The sequence below is a fragment of the Lithobates pipiens genome, unplaced genomic scaffold (genome assembly GCF_037356315.1).
Source record: "Lithobates pipiens isolate NorthernLeopardFrog02 unplaced genomic scaffold, aLitPip1_a1.2 Scaffold_16, whole genome shotgun sequence".
NCBI classification, from domain to species: Eukaryota; Metazoa; Chordata; class Amphibia; order Anura; family Ranidae; genus Lithobates; species Lithobates pipiens.
This window is the reverse complement of record NW_027507748.1, coordinates 95459251-95485775: the sequence shown is the minus strand read 5'-3', so window position 1 is coordinate 95485775 and position 26525 is coordinate 95459251. Positions and strand designations below refer to the sequence as shown.

At 40.3% G+C, this 26525-nt stretch overlaps 1 protein-coding gene across 1 annotated transcript in view; it reads left to right on the top strand.

Moving 5' to 3' along the window:
* Positions 1–8980: 8980 nt before the first annotated feature.
* The window catches only part of POU1F1 (POU class 1 homeobox 1), a 60604-nt gene continuing 43059 nt past the window's right edge, over positions 8981–26525 (top strand). The window contains exon 1 of the mRNA XM_077480115.1: positions 8981–9096. Within this exon, the coding sequence (XP_077336241.1) occupies positions 9039–9096 (58 nt within the window). The 5' untranslated portion in view covers positions 8981–9038. The remainder of the gene's footprint in view (positions 9097–26525) is intronic.

Here is a 26525-nt window from a genome sequence, read left to right as displayed (position 1 = left end):
CTTTTTAAAACTACTCATTCAAAATAAAAATGAAATGTAAAAAGTTTCTGTAAAAAAACCTTTTCAAATACCTTTATATTTTTTCTGATCACATACCCCCTGTTCTCCTAGCACAGCCAGAAAGCTGACTACACTGAGATGGATTTGCTCTCATCCCTACCATGATCAGTTTAAAGCAGTAGTAAAATCTTGTTAAAAAAAAAAAAGTTTCTTCCTGCAAGGGATATCATAATGTGCAAGCATGCACCGCATACTAGCACATTATGAGAGACTTACCTTGAAACAAAGCCCTCCAGCGGCGCGCTATCACCGCTGCAGAGGCCTCCATCTTCACCTGGTCTTCCTTCCAGGTTCATGAGCTGACGCGGTTTGAATGGCCGAACCGCGATGATGTCACTCCCGCACATGCACACGGGAGTCTCGGCCACAGCACACAGCTCTGAAGGAACAGCACAAGCATGCCGTTCCTTCAACGCATGCATCAGTGACGTCACCGGCTGCTGCTTGTTAGAATATCTCATAAACCCTGCACGTTTAGGAGGAGATATTAATTTTACCTTACAGGTAAGCTTTATTATAAACTTACCAGTAGGTGAAAATAATGAGAGAGAGTTTACTACCACTTTAAAATACGAAAGCATAGGGAATAGCAGGATCACCAGGGATGTCACACAAGAGGAAGCAATACAAAGAGAACAGGATACTTTTTAACACAAGTACGTGGTACATCGCACACTAACATTTGATGACCCTCGGCGGCGGCGACAGAAGACCGGGCTAACGCTAGTTAAAGAGCTATTAGAAGGTAGGGGAGGCCCAGCAAGAAGAACCGAAGAGCGGGACAAGACCTCCGAAGAGCGGGACAAGACCCTGAAGTCAGAAGAAGACCCCTGGATGGCGGCGACGATGAAGAAGAAAGCCGGGCTCCTCCGCTAGTAAAAGAGCTAGCAAAAGGGCAGAAGATAGCAGAGGAGTCTGGCAAGAAGACCCCCAAGACGAAAGAAGACCCCCGGAGCTGTCTAATAAACTATTTTAAAAACTTGTGTTGTCTTTCTTTATTTACACTTTTTTCACCAGGTGAATGGGTAGGGGCACATTGTACCCCATACTCATTCACATAGGGTGGGGGGCAGGTATCTGGGGGCCCCCTTATTAAAGGGGGCACCCTGATTCTGATAAGCCCCCCGCCCGCAGACCCGACAACCAAAGGCCAGTGTTGTCGGGAAGAGGCCCGTGTCCTCATCAACATGGGGACAAGGTGCTTTGGGGTTGGGGGCCCCCCTTTCCCCAAAGCACCCCCCACGGCGAGGCACGTGGCCTGGTATGGCTTGGGGGGCGCTCGCTCGTCCCCATCCCCTTTCCTGACTGGCCAGGCTGCATGCTCGGATAAGGGTCTGCTATGGGCCTTGGGGGGACCCCCACACACGTTCAAAATGAACAGACTTAACTCCATGTGTGGGCAAGTCCGTTCATTTCAAAAGTCAAAAGTCCGGTCGTGTGTGGGCAGGTCCGCTCATTCGGAAAATCTGGTGACCTCTGCTGCAAAGTGCGGCAGGTTGTCCGCTGGCCTAAGTCCCCCGGACTAAGTCCGCCAGATAGTCTGATTGTGTGTACGCGGCATGACAGATTGTGTGCTCCTATTAGCTAGGAACCACAATCTGTCACTTTCTCTAGTCATTCCCCTCCCCCTTCAGTTAGAAACACGTAGCTAGGAACACAGTTAACTCCTTGAGCGCCCTCTAGTGTTAACCCCTTCTCTGTCAGTGACATTTTTACAGTAATCAGTGCATTTTTATAGCACTGATCGCTATATAAATGCCAATGGTACCAAAAATGTGTCAAAAGTGTCTGATGTGTCCGCCAATAATGTTGCAATCCCAATAAAAATCGCATATTGCCGCCATTACTAGTTTAAAAAAATAATAATAATAAAAATGCTATAATTCTGTCCCCTATTTTGTAGACGCTATAACCTTTGCACAAACTAATCGATATACGCTTATTGCCAAAAATATGTAGAAGAATACATATCGGCCTATAGTGAGAACAAAATGCCTTTTAAAAAAAAATGGGGATATTTATTATAGCAAAAAGTACAAAATATTGCGTTTTTTTCGAAATGTACGCTTTTTTGGATAATATTGCAAAAAATAGAAACCGTAGAGGCAATCAAATACCACCAAAAGAAATCTCTATTTGTGGGAAAAAAAGGACGTTGATTTTGTTTGGGTGCAGTGTCAGTCAAAACGACACAGTGCCGAATTGCAAAAAATGGCCCAGTCATTCAGCAGCCAAATCTTCCAGGCTGAAGTGGTTAATCTTCTCATTAAAAAAAAAAAATATTAATTCAACTCACCATATCCCCTAGAAATTTGTTTAGTGATGTCAAGCAATGAAAAACTAAAAACTGGTACCACGTCACACAATGAACACTCATACAATTAAAAAGCCAATTGTCCACCTCCTATGCATATCTACGACCACAAAGAATCTATAATGTTGTTTGGCCCTGCCCCCTACCAGTGAATAGGGATGTGTGCAGGGACCAGTGCCACTGGACAGGTGGTCCTGCAAAGGAATTGCCCAATATTGTCCCTTGACTGAATGTCTCAGCACCAAAGCCGCAGTTCTTGGATACGATTAGTTTAAAGGTTCACACGGTTAATACTAAATTGTAGAAAAAGATGTAAATGGATGATGGTGATATAAGATGTATCTAAACAAGATAGGAATTGTACAATGGTCTAGAGGAGGTCCACTAATCAAGGTTCTGAGGGTGCAATTAAATATATACTATCATGAACGGTGATTAAATAAATTAAACCAATGTAATTCTGCCAGCTGCAGTAAAAACTTGCTAAATAGCAAAGACAAATAAAAGAAACAAAACCATGCTAGGTGTAAACAATACAATAATAATAATAATAAAATCCTTAACAGTGCCAATTTATGATGATATTGAAAGTGCTCGTGCTCAATAGTATACCGTATCTGTGTTCCAAGGTGCTCAGACTGGGTGTCCCACATAGATGTACACTCACCCCTAGGAGTTGACCAACTATCTCTAGTGTGGTCGTTCAAGCATGTGGGGAGACCCCCGGAGAGATCCGTGCTGGCGTCTCTTGGAGTCCGATCGGATCATGTTGTCGGAAAGTTTTATAGCCCAGCTCTAAAACTTTCTCCGTCGGATATTCAGAGAGAAACAGTCCGATGGAGCCCACACACAGTCATATTATCCGACAACACGGTCCGATTGGACATTTTCCGTCAGAATGTCCGACCGTGTGTACAAGGGCTAAAACTTCCAATCATGTTTCCAAGGATGAAAATTGTAATCCATAAAGATCATGGTATGAAATAATCGAAATAACTATAATGGCCTTCATGTTACTATAAATAGACAAGGCTGTCCTATATTGTGAATCAGTAATATAAAGAGTGTATGTAAAAAATAAAGTGCTAAAAATAAATAGTGCAAATTCTTTCTCACAAATCTCAGTGCAGGCAATAAATCGCTAAAGTATTTGTGAATGGTAAACTGACGAAGTGTATCCGTGCACTACAAATATATTATCCCAACAAAGTTTATAAAATAATTAAGTGAATAAATAAATATCAAAAACGATACACGTGTAAAAATAAAGTGCAACTTAGTGCTAAGAACCTGCAGCAGAATCTAATAGCGTTCACATAACACTAAATCCAAAAAGTCAGTAAAGTATATAGTGATCCAAAGGTATATATATATATATATATATATATATATATATATATATATACAGTGGTGTGAAAAAGTGTTTGCCCCCTTCCTCATTTCCTGTTCCTTTGCATGTTTGTCACACTTAAGTGTTTCGGAACATCAAACCAATTTAAACAATAGTCAAGGACAACACAAGTAAACACAAAATGCAATTTGTAAATGAAGGTGTTTATTATTAAAGGTGAAAAAAAATCCAAACCATCATGGCCCTGTGTGAAAAAGTGATTGCCCCCCTTGTTAAAACATACTATAACTGTGGTTGTCCACACCTGAGTTCAATTTCTATAGCCACACCCAGGCCTGATTATTGCCACACCTGTTCACAATCAAGGCATCACTTAAATAGGAGCTGCTTGACACAGTAAGGTCCACCAGAAGATCCTTAAAAGCTACACATCATGCCGAGACCCAAAGAAATTCAGGAACAATTGAGAAAGAAAGTAATTGAGATCTATCAGTCTGGAAAGGGTTATAAAGCCATTTCCAAAGCTTTGGGAATCCAGCGAACCACAGTGAGAGCCATTATCCACAAATGGCGAAGACATGGAACAGTGGTGAACCTTCCCAGGAGTGGCCGGCCGCCCAAAATTACCCCAAGAGCGCAGCAACGACTCATCCAAGAGGTCACAAAAGACCCCACAACAACGTCCAAGGAACTGCAGGCCTCACTTGCCTCAGTTAAGGTCAGCGTTCATGCCTCCACCATCAGGAAAAGACTGGGCAAAAATGGCCTGCATGGCAGAGTTCCAAGGAGAAAACCACTGCTGAGCAAAAAGAACATCAAAGCTCGTCTCAATTTCTCCACAACACATCTTGATGATCCCCAAGACTTTTGGGACAACATTCTGTGGACCGATGAGACAAAAGTGGAACTCTTTGGAAGGTGTGTGTCCAAGTATATCTGGCGTAGAAGGAACACTGCATTTTATAAAAAGAACATTATACCAACAGTAAAATATGGTGGTGGTAGTGTGATGGTCTGGGGCTGTTTTGCTGCTTCAGGACCTGGAAGACTTGCCGTGATAAAAGGAACTATGAATTCTGCTGTCTACCAAGAGATCCTGAAGGAGAATGTCCGACCATCTGTTCGTGTACTCAAGCTGAAACGAACTTGGGTTCTGCAGCAGGACAATGATCCTAAACACACCAGCAAGTCCACCACCGAATGGCTGAAGAAAAACAAAATGAAGACTTTGGAGTGGCCTAGCCAAAGTCCTGACCTGAATCCTATTGAGATGTTGTGGTATGACCTTAAAAAGGCCGTTCATGCTCGAAAACCCTCTAATGTAACTGAATTAGGACAATTCTGCAAAGATGGGTGGGCCAAAATTCCTCCAGGAAGCTGTAAAAGCCTCATTGCACGTTATCGCAAACGCTTGGTTGCAGTTGTTGCTGCTAAGGGTGGCCCAACCAGTTATTAGGTTTAGGGGGCAATCATTTTTTCACACAGGGCCATGATGGTTTGGATTTTTTTTCACCTTTAATAATAAACACCTTCATTTACAAATTGCATTTTGTGTTTACTTGTGTTGTCCTTGACTATTGTTTAAATTGGTTTGATGTTCCGAAACACTTAAGTGTGACAAACATGCAAAGGAACAGGAAATGAGGAAGGGGGCAAACACTTTTTCACACCACTGTATATATATATATATGTATATATATATATATATATATATGTATATATATATATATATATATATATATATATATATATATATATATATATATATATGAACCTCAAATATAAATAGTATAGTGGTTATAAATAGTATAGTGGTTATAAAAGGCACATAAAGTATCGATAAATAAAAGAGATATGTCCATAAATAATTATACTGAATGTCAAAAAAATAAAATATTAAAATATAATTAATAAAATATAATTAATTATAATAAAGAGTCTCTAGGATGGTATATTGAAAAAACTGGACTTCCCCAAACATAAGAGAATATTTAATCAAAGATGCAATCCAACACTGGGCTCACAGAACTCTCACCTCCACTCCTCATATCAGCATCTCTCTTAGATAAATCTCCTGCTTGTCTCAATATCAACCACCAGAGGGCCTTCCGTTCCTGTAATTTCACCGATTAATAATGTAGGCACACGTATGTCTAAGGTGACCTCCTTCTCCTTTTCACTCTATACCGACCAGGGGGCCTTCCATCCCTGAAGCTGGTTTAATGGACGCCAGGCCACCACATCCACCTCTATATCTGCAATAACGTGAAACTCACCAAGGGAAAGAAGGGAAGAAGACAATGCCTCCAATGGTATAGTATATTAAAATGATCACACTAAATGTATTAAATAAATCAAATTGGACTCTCACATTTGATAAGAAATAGAACAGCTCAAAAAGTAAACTGACCATCTGGCGTCTTCCGCCAGTCTCACGTCACTTCCGGTATTGCGAGGCTCCATTCCCGGCCACTCCCTACACGTTACGTCAATCACGTGACTTCATCAGGGATCAGGATCGGCTATTCTAGACTTCCTTTTATGTATAAAAACCAAAAGTGCTAGCGCGGCCATCTTTGTTGTGGCCCACTATAGGAATCATAGAAACCGGAAATACCATTGCGGCCATCTTTGTTCAGGTTCGCTATACCACAGTACACAGCCATCTTCTTGTGGTTCAAAAAGACAAACAAGCAGTGGCCATTTTCTCGTAGCTAATTGTATAGCGATATAGAGGCCATTTTATTGGTTATTATGCTACCGATAACATCCAAAAACACTTATAATAAGTATGTTCACAGCACGTAGGTGTGTATAAGAAGAGATCGATCAGATGGCATTCATTCCAAATGTACACCACTTGATCAACTATATTTTAACCACTACAATACAGGGCACTTTCACCCCCTTCCTTCCCAGCCCAATTTTCAGCTTTCAGCGCTCTAGCGCTTTCAGTGACAATTGCGCGGTCATGCTACACTGTACCCAAATGAAATTGTTATCATTTTGTTCGCACAAATAGAGCTTTATTTTGGTGTTATTTATTCACGACTCAGTTTTTTTTTTTTTTGCGATATAAGCGCAAAAATAGCGGAAATTTGGAAAAAAAACAATATTTTCTTTTTTCTATTTGAAAAGAAATCCAATAAAATCAAATGTTGTCATAAATTTAAGCCAAAATGTATTCTGCTACATGTTTTTGGTAAAAAAAATTCCGTTAAGTGTATAATAATTGGTTTGTGTGATCACGGACATATGTACGCAAATGATCACGTACATATGTGTGCAGGTGATCACGTACATATGTGTGCAGATAATCATTGGGACATGTGATTTTAGTGGGACATATGTGGGGGACATGTTTTTATTATTAGGGACATGGGTTTTTATTATTTGGGGACATGTATGTTTTGGGGACATGTGTGTTTTGGGGACATATGTGGGGACTGTGTTTGTACTGTGTGGTGTGTTGTGTGTTTACACTACACTGATGATCAGTGAGTAAAAAGCTGTAAAAAGCAGCCCATACTCACTGATCATCAGCCGGCTGCAGCGTTCTGCTCTCCTCTCCTCAGCGGTGACTTCCGTGTGAGGAGAGGAGAGCCGATTGCCTAGCAACCGGCTGTTTGTTTACATCACATGACGGCCGTGATTGGACACGGCCGTCATGTGATCAGGAGGGCCAATCACAGAGCCCTCCTGCCGATCTGAGATGTGCCATGTCCGGGTGACACGAGCACATCGGGATCGCGCCGCTGCGCGGGCGCGCGCGATCCCGCTACTCCTGAATGACGTTCCTGAACGTCCTATCAGGAGTAGACGGCTCCCACCCGGCCGTATATATGCATTGGCCGGGTGGGAAGTGGTTAAAGAACGCAGATCGTTTTAATATAGTCTCCAGGTTCTTACAATATCTATGTAAAAAGTAAAAAAAATATAAAAAAATATATTTTTATATATGATTAAAAGGATATAATTTATCCAGGAACAAGATTTTAATTAGACTCCGTAAAAGGTATATTAATTAGATTCCAAGAAGAAGAAAAAAACACCAAAAAAATGGAAAAAGGCACGACTAAAAAAACGCATACCGGAAATGAGGTGATATACAGTAATTGTCAAACCACATTAAATAAATATCCGCAAAGAGAAGGATAGCAGATAAATTACAACAATCCATTAAAAAAATCATTTAAAAAATATATTAAAAGTTACAGACAGTTTTATTAAAAATTGCTGAGGAAACAGTTCAGATCGAATTCTACATTTAAGCCCTCAGGTGTAACAGTTCTCATAATAGATATCCACCTGGATTCTTTTTGGCTTATCGTCCTGACCTTATGGCTACCTCTCCATGATGCATTGTACCTTTCAATACCCCAAAACTGTAGGTGAGATGGGTCCCTATTGTGGACTAAATCAAAGTGTCTAGAAACACTGTGCTTAGGGAAACCATTAATGATATTTTGCACATGCTCCTTGACCCTATATATATATCCTATATATATATTCGAAAGTCCCACAATTGAGAAAGATATTGGTATACATATCGGATCCTGTCATCTGTGGATCTCCTATGGCCAGTAGATGAGACATCCATTGCAGGGTATTTCCATCTCATAAAGTGTCATTTGGGTCAATATGGAGAGGTGGACAAAGGCATATACCTGTCCGGTTTCGCTGGTTTCAGCCAGCTGCTTCAGAGCTTCATGTGGTACAGCAGACACATATCAAGAACATGAAATGCTGGGGTAACATATTCTTTAATTCTGCCCACTTAACCTATTCAACCTACTATACAATTATTATCAACATACAATCTGTATATCAGTTTAAAACGAAGGGGGAAACTTAAACTCCATTTTACTTTCTATATTTCTTTTACATAATTATAGTACAAAAGATATGTATGGCGTTTGCATGTTATTTGCCATTTTAAGATTTTTTTTATACTCTGCAGAGTTTAACAGCTTATTTTAAATGTTTCATTTCTTTACAAACCATATTCACATTCATATTTTGCCAATAAGCATTGTTACAATATATAAGGTTTATTTTGTTATGAAGTTTAAAATGTATGACATGCATATGACACGCCAGGTGCACGTACTAAGTAATATAAATCAGTTATCCTCATAAACATTCAGTATTCATTTCATAAATTTATTGATAACCTACATAAAGTTTGCTGCCTCTGTGAAAGCAACTATAATCATAATAAATCCAGCTGTTTGCGGTCAAAGGACGTAGTAATAATCTGGCCATAATCTCTTCAGTTTGCTAAAGTGTTACCTGAAGAAATGTTTTCCAAACATGAAGATCTGCACAATGGAATTTGGATTAAGGGAACGATTTAGGCTATACTTTTCAGGTACATGTTTTTGTTCATTATAAAACGTAAGAAGATTGCTATGATAATTGTTCCAGAATCATTTTTGCAGCAGTAAGTTTACAATATCGGTATCAGGTAGCTATATAGTCTCATGCTAGCCAATTCTAGAGATTAATGTTATAAACAATAAAGATCCAGTGCAAGAACTCAGAGGTGACCAGTAGATAGAGTTTAAGTACTAAGTAAAGTATTAAGCAAATAAAAAAATATTTTGTGTGTAGGCCATTTGTTTATTTTTTTTTTATTTTTTTTAAAGATCTCTTTGTAAAAAAGGAAATTTGCAGGAAATATGCAGTTTTAGCAGAAGCGGGAATTTTTAAATTCCTGACAAAATGATGTCGTTTTATAATCATCTATGATGCAATTGCAGAAACTTACACCCAGCTAGAGAACTGAAATGGCAGAATTTGGTTAAGCCCTATGCACGTTTGGGGACACGCAATAAGAGAGAAATAAACTTAGTACCTTTAGAATTAAATGGATTCAATTTCTGTTTCTAAAGATTTTTTTTTATTGTATGTATTGTATGTATATTGTGTGTTTAAATGCTTATTGCTGTGCGTTGATTATTTTCCTTGCTAAAAGTAAATGTAAAGAACAATATATACCACAATCTAACTACAAAGTCAAATGTATCCAAAAAAAGCAAAACGGGTAACTATTTTGGTTAAGTAATCAAAATGTAATTGGTAAGATAAAATTACTTGATCGTGTTAGTAGATGTCACAATTTTTTTTTCCGCCTTCCACTTTTAGAATGAATGTGGAAACAAGGGAGTTCAGGTAGACTAAGATCATTTTTAGAACCCACAACATATCACTTAAAATAAAAAAAGTTTATTAAAAACACTGCAGTATAATATATTAAATTATTTACTTAATCATGTTGGAGTTTATACTTTTTTTTATCATTGAATTTGTAGGCCATGATTTAAATATTTAATATATGCTATTTTAAAAAAACGTATTTTACTGATAAAAAATAAACACATATAAGTGAATAGTTTTGGAAATGCCTATACTTTATGCTGGATTTTCTATTAATAAGGGACGTTTTTAAATTAGGAGTGTGTTTTGCCCAAAAAGTAAAGGGTTCTTCGAGGTTTAATATTCTTGACTAAATAAACTAGCACATATTGTTCTTGACCAATAAAAAGCACTCACGGCAAAGGGTTTTTCTTCATTTAGAAACAGAAGCAGTCTAACAATATTACAAGACCAGGACTGCTCCTATAATTTGTGGACAGTCTCACATTTGGTGGTGACTTTTATAAATCACAAAAATCTCTGTTTTATTTATACTGGTCTGGGTTCTGTTATAATGAGTGTTCTGGGTACAGTCCTGATAATCCCAGTCTAGCTTTGTGGAATTTAACTGAAGATACTGGATAGAAAAATAAAATTTTTAGAAAGAAAGTCAATGATGAAAAAAAAACAGCACAATCAGATCAGCACATAAGCCAGAAAAGGTCATTTATTGGTCAAGAGACACATAGCGAATAATTATCACCTGTGCTTCTTGAAAATACTCATCTTCATCTCTATTCATACATTACCTGAGGTCACTGGCTGCATTGATGAATATTAGTGCATCAAGTGACACAAACATCAGCTGTTCTTCGAAATTGCAGGTTTGAGTTTCAGTAACAAACAAAACATCTTCCTAGCAAAGTGATTTCATCAACATATTCAAGCCCCACATATAAAGTGCAAGAAAGGTCAGCACTGAGATTCAGAATTACCTGGTCAGATGCAACATGTGGCTATCCGGCTGTTGTTAATCCTAAACTATAAATACAGAAGTACAAAGGTCATAACTTCAGCTGGCCATAAATGTTTATAGATTGTCTAATAGTAGAGATAATTTTAGGGAAAATGTGACAATCTAGTTTTGTTTAGGACATTAGGGATCATTTTATGGAATTGTGGAAAGCCATTGTTACAATTACAGGTATCCCTATTGCTGGAATTCATACTGAATATGTAAATAAAACATTTTTTGTGTGTTATTATTAGGACTTAGAAAGTCAGTTAATTCTGAAAATGTGCTTATTAATGTTGTGCAGTTTTCTCTCCAACCAGCAGGTGGAGCAATTACTGTTCTTTTTTCATCATTTGCATGATTACTTTTCAGCTCTGTTGAAAAAAGCAAACTATTCACACAAACTGGTATGAGTTATCAGAGCAGTGACTCGTCTCTTATTGGCAGAGATAGATCATCTACAAGTTAATCTGGGTAGGAGCCTTGGGTGCAGCCTTTTTTTAACCAGGGTGCCTTTAGATTTCTACAGGGGTGCCTTGGAAAAATTCTTAACCACTTGCCAAAGTGCAATAGCCGAATAACAGCTACAGCACAGCCGGCTAATTCTGGGAGGGCGTACAATGAGCACACATGTGCCACATCAGTGCCCCATCAGTGCCACAGCAGTGCTCTACAGTGCCCCATCAGTGCACATCTGTGCCCCATCAGTGCCACATCTGTGCTACATCAATGCCACATCTATGCTGTACCGTGCCATATCAGTGCCACGTCAGTGCCCATTAGTGCCAATACAGTACTACAGTAAGTGTTCATCAGCGGATCCTCATCAGTGCCCGTCAGTGCGTAGAAAATGCCTTTTCATTTTCTTTCCACATTTTCTTAAAACGTGGAAAAAAATGACATGTTCAAAAGACTCAATATGCCTCCTAGATTATACGTTGGGGTTTTTTCTTTCCAAAATTGGGGTCATTTTGTGGGAGTTTCCATTGGTGCTCCAGGGCCTTCAAAGGTGTGATAGGTGAGAGAAATAGCCTGTTAATATGACAATTTTGTGAAAAAAATAAAAATACAAATAAAAAAATCTTAATTTTTCAAAGAATTGTGGGAAAAAACTCACCATGCCTCTTACAAAATACCTTGGAATATACTTTCCAAAAAGGGTTCATTTGGGGGACACTGTGTCTCACAAAAAGCGTAGCACAGTGGATATGATTTTCACAGCCCGTCAGCTCCAGAAGTGTTGTGAACTGTACACCATCTTCGTGGATCTTACAAAAGATTTTGACACTGTCAGTCATGAAGGTCTGTAGTGCATCATGTCGAAGTTTGGGTGCCCTGACAGATTCTTCCTGATGGTACAACAGTTCCACAATGGCATGACGGCTCATGTTCTGGATGAAGGAGAAGCTTCAGAGGCCTTTTCTGTCACAAATGCCGTCAACCAATGGTGCGTGCTAGCACTGACCCTGTTCAGCATAATGTTTTCGGCAATGTTGCCAGACGCCTTTCAGAACAGTTCCTGGGAGTCAGCCTGAGATACATAACTGATGGGAAACTGTTCAACATGTGAAGACTCCAGACTGTCACCAAGATAAAGGAGATTGTGCTGCGAAAGTTCCTTATTGCTGACGACTGTGCCCTGAATGCTGGGTCAGAGCAGGAAATTCAAGCCAGTATGGACAAATTCACAGTAACATTTTTGGCCTCTTCATCAACACAAAGAAAACCAAAATGATGCACCAGCCATCTCTAAAAGTTGAACACCAAGAGCCCACCATCACATTGAAGGGAAAAAAGCTGCAAGCGGTGGATCGATTGACATACCTTGGCAGCACTCTCTCCCACGCAGTGATGATTGACATTGAGGTCAACTGCAGAGTCACTAAGGCAAGCTCTGCATTTGGCAGACTGCAGACCAATGCGTGGGCCCGCTGTGGAATAAGCCTTGCTACAAAGCTTAAAGTCTACCGTGCAGTAGTGCTAACTACCCTGATGTATGCCAGTGAGACTTGGACAGGAGGCAAGCTAGACAACTGAACCACTTCCATGTGACATGCCTACGCAGACTTCTGAGGATACGGTGGCAGGACAAGGTGCCAGACACAGAAGTCCTTTCCAGAGCAGGCCTGCCATCAGTTCAAACCCTGCTGATGAAAGCCCAGACATGCTGGGCAGGCCATGTTGCAAGGATGCCAGACCACCGCATCCCCAAACAGCTCCTCTATGGCGAGCTGTCTCAAGGAAAGCGATCACGCGGGGGACAAAAGAAGCGATACAAAGACACACTGAAAGCCTCTCTCAAGTCACTGGATATCGACACTACCTCCTTTAAAACCCCAGCACAAGACTGATCGACATGGCGCACGCTGATACACCAAGGCTGTCAGACTTCTGAGTCCAGAAGGACAACCAAGAACTCTGTAAAGTCAGAGCTGTAAATGCTGAAATAGTGGTGCCCACACATGTCTGCCCGGTATGTGGCAGGTCATTTCATGTCCTTATCGGTCTTAACAGCCACCTGCGGACACAACATGGATATCCAACAACATGTTTGTACTTTCCTGGCTTGCTAATGTCTCAAGAAATTAGCTAGACCATCAGTACATCAGGTGTGATCAATGTTCAATGATTGGCACCATAAATTGTGGACTCTATAACTTTCACAAAAGACCAAATAATATACACTGGTTTGGGTTGTTTTTACCAAAGTAATGTAGCAGTATAAATGTTGGCCATAATTATGATGAAAAATTACTAATTTGCAAAATTTTATGACAGAAACAAAGAATTTTTTTTTATTTATAGCACAAAAACCCAGTGGTGAGTAACTATTACTAAAAAGAAAACTCTATTTGTGTGAAAAAAATGACAAAAATGTGGATACAGTGTTGCATGACTGAGTAATTGTCATTCAAAGTGTGAGAGCACTGAAAGCTGAAAATTGGCCTGGTTAGGAAGGGGGTTTAAGTGCCCAGTGGGCAAGTGGATAAAAACTACCACAAAATTGTATACAAGCCAGCAGGTGATATAAGCCTGCCTTTTATTTACACAAAGCCACAGGTTTTCATTGTACACCTTACAATCTCTCAGCCACTGGCATACTAACAATCAATGATGTCATCAGTCGATAAGGAGGAAATCAGGCGCCGTATCCTTGTTTGCCCTCTCTGTCAGCACTGGGATCACATTAGCTGTGTGCGGGTGAGAAGATGAAGGAAAAGAGAAACGTTGGAATACTAGTCAGTACCAGTGTGCAAAGATGTATTTGGTTTGGAGTATAAACCATCTTTAACTTTGGGTGTCCTACATGGATGTTGCTGCTTTATGTAAAACTTTTATCTTCGTTTTTTACATTTTAGAATGGCGTACCTCAAGATTGTCCATAATTTTAAAGGGTGCCTTAACTGCAAAAAGGTTCAGAAACACTGGCTTAGTGGATGTTCAGGGTTCTCAGCTATAAACTTCATGTCCCTGCAGTAAAGCAGAGGGGTAGTGTAGCTGGGTACATCTGCCTATCACTTTACAATGAGGCGTGCATTTGTGGGAACTTTGTGTCTGATGGGGCATGCCATGTTGAGGCTTATGGTCAGGCCATACAATGCAAATATTGCAGCTTACCTGTGCCTATTGCAAACCTTGTTAATGTCACTTGAAGAGATGAGATGACTAAAGCTGCCACTTTGCCCAGAGCCCAGTCCTCCCTTAAGGCTGCATTCACACCTGAGCGTAGCGTTTTCAAGCGTTTTTTGCGGCATTTTTTGCGGCGTTTTTTACCGTGAATCGCTGCGTTTTTTACTGCGTTTTTTACCGCGATTTTGTGCAGGGCAAAAGGTCACCAATGTTAAAAGAAGAAAAACGCCCAAATCTGCTCAATTCGAGCGACAAAAAAGGGTCCGGAACTTGTTTGAGCTTCAGGCGTTTGGCTTCAGGCGACATGTAGTGGAGAACCATCTCCATTGAGAATAATAGAATTTTTCCCCTCTAGCGTTTTGTAGCTTTAGGCTTCAAGCTACAAAACGCTCAGGTGTGAATGGGGTCTTAGTCATCTCTGCATATCTGCCAGCTGAGTGCCAGATTCCTATCAGCAGAAGGAGCTGGAAAAAAATGCTTTCTGTGCTGTTAGATTACATAGCCCATAGTGCTCTAGTAGCCCTTTTCATGTATTAAATGTTTATCCAAAAAGCATAAACTGTATATAGATTTAAAAAAAAACATACTGTATAGGCACATTAAAACCAACAGCTTAAAAAGTAAATGTTAAAAACAAATAAAAAAAACCCATTAGGGCCCCTTTAAACTACAACACATATATTCTAATACGTGTTGTATAAACGCACTATATATATTATACATTATGGTTCATAGCCAATTAGCCATTCATTGTCAACTGCACCCAATACATAGCTACAGAGCATTAAAAAGCACCATTGCTATAGTAGCTCAGATGCTAATTCTTTGGGTGTTGCAGTTCACTGCATTTTATAAGTTGGTGCCTTCAAAATAAATGGGTTGCATACATAGCTTGGTGTCATCTGCAAATGCTGAAATGGTACTTTTTATCCCAAAGTCTATATAATTTATAAATAGGTTAAGAAGTAAGGGTCCCAACACTGAACCTTGAGGTACACCACTAATAACCTTAGACCATTCAGAGTATTAATCATTCATCATGGCATCCTTGGTATTATCTCATTCCTAGATATTCTGTACAAGTGTACCTTTCCTGTTATGGTATTGTACTCACATACACTTTTGTGTGTAAGCAATTGAAAACTTTTGAAAAGACAGTTATTTATTAAATCATTTATCACTGCTGTGTGAACATGGCCTTGAATAAACAAAAATAAGAAGTTCACTTACCTTGGTTGAGTTCAATTCAGTCACTCAGTTAAGTTCAATGCAGTTTTATTTTATTTCAAGAACATTCACAGTGAGAACAATTTTACTTTATTTACAGAGTTAAGTTTAGAATATTTACCTTGCTAAATTAACATTCTCTGCTTCTTTAGCAGATTAGCCCCATAATGTGAAAAAATATGAATTACTTGAGTATGCTGAGATCACATTATAGAGTACTGAGTATAGAGTGGACAACCAATTAAATATTCAAGTCTACATCACATTAAAGAACCCTTTAACTGGCCGATGTTCAAGTCAAAAACAAACTAAAAAACAATAATTCTTGCTTTCAAAACTTTGCAGACATGAATTATGTAGCTACCATTTTTCATAGTTTTTTAATTAGTTTCTAGACAGTTGACAACTGTCTAGAACTCTGAACCCAACATAACCATCTCAGCCCCGGAAGGATTTGCCCCCTTCCTGACCAGGCCATTTTTTGTGATACGGCACAGTGCCGCTTTAACTGACAATTACGCAGTCATGCAACGTTGTACCCAAGCAAAATATATGTCCTTTTTTTCCCACTAATAGTGCTTTCTTTTGGTGGTATTTGATCACCTCTACAGTTTTTATTTTTTTGCGCTATAAACTAAAAAAGAGCGACAATTTTGAAAAAAACATATATACATATATTTTGTACATTTTGCTATAATAAATATCCCCCAAAAAATGCAAAAGAAACAATTTCTTCATCAGTTTAGGCTGATATGTATTCTTCTACATATTTTTGGTAAAAAAAACGCAATAAGTGTATATTGATTGGTTTGCGCAAGTTATAGCGTCTTCAAAATAGGGGATAGAATTATGTCATTTTTATTATTTTTTTTTTTTTTTACTAGTAATGGCCACAATCTGCAATTTTTATCGAGATAAAAATAGCCACTGATTACTGTATAAATGTCACTGGCAGGGAAGATGTTAACACTAGGGGCGATCAAGGGGTTAACTGTGTTCCCTAGGTGTGTTTCTAACTGTGGGGGATGTGACTGCCTGGGGGAGGAGACATATCGTTGTTCCTACTTAGTAGGAACACACGATCTGTCTCTACTCCCCTGACAGAACTGGGATTTGTGTGTTTACTCATTCTGTCAGGAGCGATCGCGGGTGCCCGGCAGCCATTGTGCCCGCCGGGCACGTGCATCAGCTCCACAGACATGCTGCGGGGCTTGTGCATGCCTGCTATAGCATCTTAAAGAGTCAACGTATACCTACAGTGATTTGCGCAGCCATGCCAACCTGCCGCAGTATAACTGCAGCAGCTGGTCAGCAAGCGGATAGAGTACCGTGCTACCTATGGACCAGTGGTCTCCAAACTGCAGTCCGGGGGGCCAGTCTGGGAGGCCTTTTGCTTGCCATTACTCGGCCGTTGGGCCACTTTTTTTTTCCATTGATGCAAAACACTATTCCTCCCACTGAAACCAACAATGGGGCATAATTCCTATCACTGACATCAACAAGAGGGTACTATCTCTCCTATTGGCACCAATGATGGGGCACTATTCCTCCTACCTCCCCTAATGCTAAAAGTGAACTGTTTGCTCCCGCTGACTCCAGGACACTTTCTACTCCCGTACTGTCTATCTGGGGAAGGCCAGCTAACACAGGCAGAGTAGCCAACCTGCACATGCTCAGTTGTGTCTTTTTTTTGCTGGGGAGAACAGTTACTTGTTCTCAGAGATAGCAAGGTCACATGATATTTACATCACACATGTGGGCATGTATACAAGCTGAAGTGGAAATCTCCTCCTTCCTGAACTCTCAGCACTGGAGAAACTCTGCAATTTATCATGTAACCGTTCTAACAGATCATCCTAAAAGATATATAGTGGCACTATTTTAACCCCTTCTTGACCAGCCGCCGCAGTTATACTGTGGCAGGATGGCTCCCCTGCCCGAGCCATCGTAGCTTTAAGATGCTGTAGCAGGCACATGCCTGCAGCGTGTCCCCGGAGCCAGCACATGTACCTGGCGGGTGCGATGATCACCGGCACCCACAATTGCTCGTGACAGAGCGAGAACCGGGATCTGTTTGTGTAAACACACAAATCTCAGTTCTTTCAGGGGAGAGGAAAGAGATCATGTGTTCCTACCAAGTAACAATGATCTCTCCCCTCTAGTCAGCCACATTTAAAAACACATCAGGGAACACAGTTAAAACACATCTAGGGAACACATTTAACACCTTGACCGCCCCCCTAGTGTTAACCCCTTCCCTGCAAGTGACATTTATACAGTAATCAGTTGCTATTTTTAGCTCTGATTGCTGTATAAATGTCACTGGTCTCAAAAAAGTGTCAAAAGTGTCCTATGTGTCCGTCACAATGTTGCAGTACCAATAAAAATCGCATATCACCGCTATTACTAGTAAAAAAAAGAATAATAATAAAAATGCCATAAATCTATCCCCTACTTTGTAGACGCTATAACTAATATACGGTACACTTATTTACCAAAAATATGTAGAATACATATCGGCCTAAATTGATAAAAAATTTTGGGGGGATATTTATTATAGCAAAAAGTACAAAATATTGTGTTTTTTTTTTTCAAAATCGTCGCTCTTTTTTTGTTTATAGCGCAAAAAAGAAAAAAACGCAGGTGATCAAAGGAAAGCTCTATTTGTGGGGAAAAAGGGACATACATTTTGTTTGCGTACAACGTCGCAGAACTGCGCAATTGTCAGTTAAAGTGACACAGTGCCGTGTCATAAAAAAGCAGATTAACTATTTTTATATTACTGGGTTTAGTAGCACTTTAATATATTCAAATTGACTCAAGAAACTAAAAAAAAAAACACCCAAACTGTTAAACATGCAGTTGAAAAGCATATATGGGAATTAGATAACCTGCTAAAGTAAACCTTAATGACTAGAGGTCATTAAGCCCTAGAAGCCAAGAAAAAAATGTATATGCTTCAGTATGAGAGGGTTAACTTTTTATAACTTTTTTATATAAAGGCTGACAATTGGACAAAAAAAAGTTTTAAAAGTTTAAAAAAATGTATTATTAATATTATTTCTTTTTTTTTTATCTTTTATTTATTTCATAAGACAAGAAAAACACCAAAACAGAACATTAAACACAGTGCTGCTTTCTGTAAGAGTTAGTGACAGTTTTTTTTCATAAACAAAACAAAACCATGTGATTATCATGTCATAGCTGAGACTGGGAGCCAGTCAGTGGTAGCACGATCTCACAGCTTGGAGCTCTCACTGGGTGGTTAGCGACGATCATCACACTGGATTTTGTCCACTATGAGATCTCTATTCCCAGTTAGCCTGTTTGGGCAGCTATTGCTATTGCTTATTACTGGCAGTGGGCAGACTCTGGCAATGCAACTCTGATTTCAACTGTCATCTGGGATACAGCACCATACTATAAATACAGACTCAGAATGCAGTTATACATAATTGAAACTTTTATATATATATATATATATATATATATATATATATATATATATATATATATATATATATATATATATATATATATATATATATATTTCCGGATTTGCTTTATTTTGTGTATTATTTTTTTATGATTGCATGATACAAACATCTTGAATGTGGCAACAGGGAAAACATGTTGAGTAGAATCATGGGAACTTTGATTATAAGCAAAAGCTGTACCAAAGACCTACATTTTCTATTTCTATAGATATATTCTATGTGAGCAGATGAGAGCATGGACAGGTGTTTCTGTAAAACAAATCTAACTATATTTGGTCTTTTCCTAACATGTCCATTTTCTTCAATACCTGGCTTTGGGCTATTGTCACCTTTAATGTAATTACACTAGTTTGCATTGAAAAGCCAATGAAGCAGACATCAGCCACAAGACCTATAAGTCATCTATATGTTGTGTAAAACCTGCCGCATTGTGCTGCTGCATGGGAAAATATCTTCCTTTCAGACATCTAATTGGCTCTATGCCTATAGATATCTTTATTAAACATGCAAGACTGCATTGACCTTATACTGCTCTTCCACCTGAATGATTAACAGCCTTCTTAGACTGGATAAGTAAATTTACATGTTTACTAGTGAAAGTATCAATTAAAGCTAAATAGTTAGAAAGTTATATAGAAAATATATGTAATAAATAATAAAGATATATAGAAAATCATTTTAATTTGCTTTATTTTAATAGAACAAATAACAAATTATATTATTATTTCTTTCCAACTGTGGGATTTATATCTGACTTTGCACCAAATAACATATTAATTCAATTATTAGTGATGGAAGCATCTGCCTTGGTTCAGTTTGTTAAGGATTTGATGAATCTTGTAAACTTGTTATCTTGTTTAGAGTTTGGTGAACCTAAATAGGGATGAGCCGAACACCCCCGGTTCGAACCAGAACCTTCGAACAGACCAAAAATTCGTACGAACTTTAGAACCCTATTAAAGTCTATGGGACTCGAACGTTCGAAATCAAAATGCTAATTTTAAAGGCTAATATGCAAGATATGCAACAGACAACACCAGCAATAAGGGGTATCTTCAGGTGTATACTGTGCTGGAGGCACACAACACCCACTTTAACTCCTGCAGATGCCTGTATTAGAGAACACCAACAATAAAGGGTAGATACGGGTGTATACTGTGCTGTGCTGGAGGCACACAACACCCACTAACTCCTGCAGATGCCTGTATTAGAGAACACCAACAATAAAGGGTAGATACGGTTGTATACTGTGCTGTGCTGGAGGCACACAACACCCACTAACTCCTGTAGATGCCAGTATTAGAGAACACCAGCAAAAAAGGGTAGATAAAGGTGTATACTGTACTGGAGGCACACAACACCCACTTTAACTCCTGCAGATGCCTGAGAAAAGAACATTGTCCCTGCCTATCTTGCTCTTTCCCTGCACGCCGGAAAACACTACACAAGGCCGCCGCGCTGGCGGCCTTATATAGTGTGGGGAGTGTACTAAACCCCCTGAGCTATAATTGGCTTCAGGCATCCTGCCCTCTGGCCAATTATGGCTCTTCTCGCTGCCGGCGCTGTGATTGGTCAAGCATGTGGGGTCACAATGCATGCTTGGCCAATCATGAGCCAGCAATGCACTGCGATGGTGTAATGCATTGTGGGCCATTCGTACCAAACGAATTTGGTGAGAACGGTCCACAAAGTTCTCAATTCGCCAAACAGACGAACGGCCGATGTTCGAGTCGAACATGCATTTGAGTCGAACACCAAGCTCATCCCTAAACCTAAACATAGGCATATCACATTGAAGTCTGTGGGGGTAAAGGGGTGAATCTTGACTCGTGCATCTCCTGATCTGCCAGTCATTTTTTTGTGGACCTGATGAAGTTGCAGGCAAAGTGCACATGCCAGTCACAGTGGAGTATGTAGTTGCACAGGTTTGAGAGAAGCAATCAGTTGTTTATATCAGATCACCTAGTTATTTATTAGCTAATATGTTAGATAAAAAGGGTGGAAAATATCACATTTTGTTTTAACACTGGGCACATTGGGGTTGATTTACTAAAGGCAAAAATACTGTGTGCTTTGCAATGTGCTGTTGCTCCATAGCTTAGTAAATGAGGTAAAGCTTCAATTTGCAAAGAATACACAATCAGGTGCAAGGAAAATTAAAAAAAAAACAGCATTTTTGCTTGCACAAGTGTGGATGATAGACATCGACAAAGCTTCTTCTCATTTACAAAACTCTGGAGAAACTTTGCAAAGTGCACTGTGTATATGCCTTTAGTAAATCAACCCCACAGTATTAATGCATCTTACATTTTTTAAAGTTGCTATTTGGATTTTTTTTTTAAACAATTTGTGAGGGCAGTATTACATCAGGTATGGTAGGACTGTGTTGGGTGGCTACTCCTGCCCTACCACAAGACAAGTTAAAGTGGTTGTAAACCCTTACAACCAACTTGGACCTACAGGTAAGCCTAGATTAAGGCTTACCTGTAGGTCCAAGAAATATCTCCTAAACCTACACGGTTTAGGAGATATTTGTCGAAAGACAGGCACCGCAGTCAATGGCGATATGCCATGAGTGGTGGCTCCCGTGCGCATGCGCGGGAGTGACGTCATCGCGGCTTCGCTGAAAGACAGCGGCGGAGCCGCGAGACCCACCGAGAAGATGGATGTGCCGGACTACAGGGGACAGCGGTGACTTCGCTGGCTCCTGTGTCAGGTAAGTGACACATAATGGTCTACTATGCAATGCATAGTAGTCCATTATGCTTTACCTTTGCAGAGAATGAAAGAGGAAGTAAACCCATCAGGGTTTACTTCCTCTTTAAAATACTTTGTATCCTATCTGGCCAGTTCACCCCACCATTGTGCAGTGCTGTGCACTGAAGAAAGTACTGCATGCACAAATTTTTCTCAGTGCAATGCGAGGCAAGCTAATGCCTCGTATTGCGTTGCATCCAAAATAACTTAGTGAAATGTCATTGTGTAACATTTCAACAAAGCTTGTTTGAAAAAATAAAGTGAACGGTGTTATGCACCACAATTGGCGCCACTGCTGCCATCCCTCTGCACACCAGCTGCTGCTTCCCAATGCAGTTCCAAATGCAGCTGCTGGTGTGAATTTATCCTAAAGGTCATAAAGGTATTTAATGTTTTTTTTTTTTTTTTTATATAATTTCTTTTTTTTACATTAATTAATGGATTTGTGTTAGCAAATTCATTCATAGTTTTGAGTTACATAGTTACATCGTTGGTAAGGCTGAAAAAAGACAACAGTCCATGCAGTTCAACCTGTGGTGTGTGAGTGTGTTTGTGTTTATGTCAGTAGTACATGTCAGTAGTATATGTCAGTAGTAGTCATTTATGAAGTGAGTGCAGTGGTCAGTCACCATTATCCTCACTTCAGCTTTCTACATTCATATGAATGGTTTTCTTTACTGTCATACTCATTCATACATAATCGATGGCACAGACGATATTCAAAGCCTTTCATACACTCAGAGGCTGCTGTGAGATCTAGGTAGCACTGGGGACAGTGCTGTCAGTTTCAATATACAGGTGGACTGTCAGATTGGGACTTTACAGGGTTTGGTTACCCACTACCTACCAGCAACTTCTGTTGCCAGAGTGGGGAGAGGTGGGTAGGGGTTGTAAGGTGACAGAAGAAATATGTGGGTATACAAACCCTGCAATACAGGATACAGGAACTGTACTACAGGAGGGAGGAGCTGGAGAGAGAACACTGTCCTGCCTTCTCCCAGCTCTCTCCTCCACCCCTGTCTCTCTTCTCCTGGACACTTTAGTACTTGGCTGTGTGGACTGTTCTCTTTATACCCCACTTCCTTCCTGACAATGCAGCTCCTGTATGTCTGTGAACACTGCTACTGGCTTGTTAATACAGGAGGGAGGGGAGGGAGATAGGCCACAGCCTGCACCTCCCCCCAGCTATCTCCTCCTCTCCTTGCTGCTCCCAGAGTTGAGCTGACAGGAGTAGTGATGGCACTGCCGCTGCGCCTGTCAGCCTTGTAACAGAACTCAGCACACAGCACCCCCCATCCCTGCAATAAACCATTGCCCCGGGGCAGCCGTCTCTCCTGCCCACCCCCTTTTCCCAATACAGCAGTGTAAAATTTGCTAGCTGCAGGACATTTTTAATGCAGGGAAATTAGTCAAAATGTACTACAGATAAATGAGTTGATTTACAAACAGACTTTGCAGGAAATTGTTCCCCAGAGCTTAGTGAATGAGGTTAACCTTTGCTGATGCTCATCAACAATTATGTGCAAGCAAAAAAAATTTTTTTTTCCTTGCATGTGATTAGGTATTCTTTGCAGAATGAAATTTCACCACATTCACCAAGCTTAAGTGAAAATTCACTTGCAAAGTGCAAATTAACTTGCAAAGTAAACCAATTAGTTAGGAAATCAACCCCAAAAGAGTACATGCAGGTGTTTTGCTACAAAAAATAAGATACTACAGAGAATATATTAGTGAAGCATGACAATTTTAATGAGCAAGGCTAGGCTCAAATTTACTAGCGACAAAGAGCATGGGTTGGTGTTTTACTACAAGAATTAAGATACAGTGGAGAATGCATCAGTGTAAAACTGGCATGCAGTAGGACAGTTTTAATCAGGGATGATAGAACTAATGGGTGTCTTAGTCTAGTATTTCTATGTGGATAGGGGGTGTTGTAAATGCACATGATATAATGTGAGGTGGTTTAGGTAAGATTTGGTGGCATTTTGTGAAACAAAACAGGTAAATGCTTTGCTTTGAGCACCCTAAACTTAAAAAGGCTCTATCAATGTAATGTAGTGGTACCTCCGTAGGAGCTGCTGAGTGATTGTGGACCACCTGTCCCCCTGCCCAGCCTGACATTCACTTCCAGACACTCCAAGACAATGAATCAGTCCATCAGCTTTGTTTTTTTGTATATTATTGAGGGATAAGAACTTGGATGGGGTTAATAAATTCATGGGATGCCCAGGACAAAGATTCTTGCATTTGGGACAGTTTAGATATTTTCCTCCTGCACAACACTTGCTGCAGACTATCACTCCTTCTCCCTCCAGCACAATTCTTCAGGTGCAGCTAGCATATGGCTAGGCCTAACTTTGGTTCCAGACAGGCCTTAGCAAATATGACCTTATTACAGGCAGGGACAGGAGCCCCCTATGGTGTAGCAAATAAGGTTCCGGTGCAAGCTGCCCTCTTTGGTGGACTACTAATCCCAGTCAGCCCTTTGCCGACCATGCCAGCACTCCTGACTGCAGCAGCCTGACTTCACTGCCAGTGACATCACACTCTCTCCCGGTGGCTTTACATCCACTTCTGACTGCACACTCCCAGTTCTCTCTGGCATGCCTCCCCCAGCTCTTTCAACTGTACCTGCCACTCAATGATACCTGGTGAATCCCTCCTGAAGACCTGCTCCTGTTCAGGACACCCATTGGATTGTGTGGGGTTTCCTGTTCAGATCCAAGCCCCTGGTCCAAGGTCAACTCCCCAGACTAGGGGGGCTTCCTCCAAAGCCTCAACAGCCAAATACTCCATCTCCAGTTATTCCCCCCAAACAACTTCTCCCCAGCTGGGCTGAATCTAGGTATTTAACCACTTCAATACAGGCCACTTTCGCCCCCTTCCTTCCCAGACCAATTTTCAGCTTTCATCGCTCTCGCACTTTCAATGACAATTGCGCGGTCATTCTACACTGTACCCAAATTAATTTTTTTTAATTTTGTTCGCACAAATAGAGCTTTATTTTGGTGGTATTTATTCACGACTCAGTTTTTTATTTTTTGCGATATAAGCGCAAAAAAGCGGAAATTTGAAAAAAAAAAACTATATTTTATTTTTTCTATTTTAAAAGAAATCCAATAAAATCAAATTTTGTCATAAATTTAAGCCAAAATGTATTCTGCTACATGTTTTTGGTAAAAAAAATTCCGTTAAGTGTATAATAATTGGTTTGTGTGATCACGGACATATGTACGCAAATGATCATGTACATATGTGTGCAGGTGATCACGTACATATGTGTGCAGATAATCATTGGAACATGTGATTTTAGTGGGACATATGTGGGGGACATGTGTTTTTTTATTTGGGGACATGTCTTTTTATTATTTGGGGACATGTGTGTTTTGGGGGACATGTGTGGTGTCATGTGTATTGTGGTGACATGTGTGTTTACACTGTGTGGTGATGTGTGTTTACACTAGACTAGTGATCAGTAAAAAGCTGTAAAAACAGCTCATACTCACTGATCATCAGCCGGCTGCAGCGATCTGCTGTCCTCTCCTCAGCGATGACTTCTGTGTGAGGAGAGGAGGGGCCAATTGCCTAGCAACCGGCTGTTTGTTTACATCACATGACGGCCGTGATTGGACACGGCCGTAATGTGATCAGGAGGGCCAATCACAGACCTCCTGCCGATCCGAGATGAGCCGTGTCCGGGTGACACGAGCACATCGGGATCGCGCCGCTGCGTAGGAGCGCGCGCGTGATCCCCCTCCTTCTTAAGGACGTTCCTGAACGTCCTCTCAGAAGTAGATAGCTCCCACCCGGCCGTATATGTACATTGGCCGGGTGGGAAGTGGTTAAGGAGGCCTGCCCCCTGCCAATCCAGGTTGGGGATTGGTCAGGGCTCCTTAGAACACCCCAGATAGCTCCACCTTTCTTCCCCTCCTTCTTTCTAGAAGCCTCTAGAAGCAGAAGGGAGGTAACCGAAAGGTGAAGCTAGTTGTGAGTCACAAGCCTACTCTAAGCCACTCCCAGTCCACAGATCAGCTAGGCCTGTCTAAATTTACCTGCATTGACAAAAATCTAAACTCTAGCACCTATCTAAGTAGAGGGTGTTACAGTATTAAACATAAAAATATCCATAAAAAAGATTGGAAGATGCGGGAGACATTCTTCAGTAGAACCCACAATGCAGGGACAATTTGGTTTCCCTTAACAAACAGAGAGAGGCTCGACTCAGGAGCGGCTTTACATTTATCACACTTTTTATGGATCACCCCTCTCCGGTGTCATCCACCCAGTATTAGTACTTCAAGCTCCTCGTTAATAATTGTTATTATATTCTATTGTTATCATTAGGTTATGTGGGTTCATAGGTCACTGTGCCTCACGTTTTTACGGAGAGGGTCAGAGGATCCCCACCCTGTGATAGGAGCCATACCAATCAGTGGATTGCAGTTGCAATGCCCAGCTCATGCAGACTCTGCCTCCAGCTTTATGTCTATGACACAGGCAACTATCCAATACAAATACCTTTACTGGAATATGAAA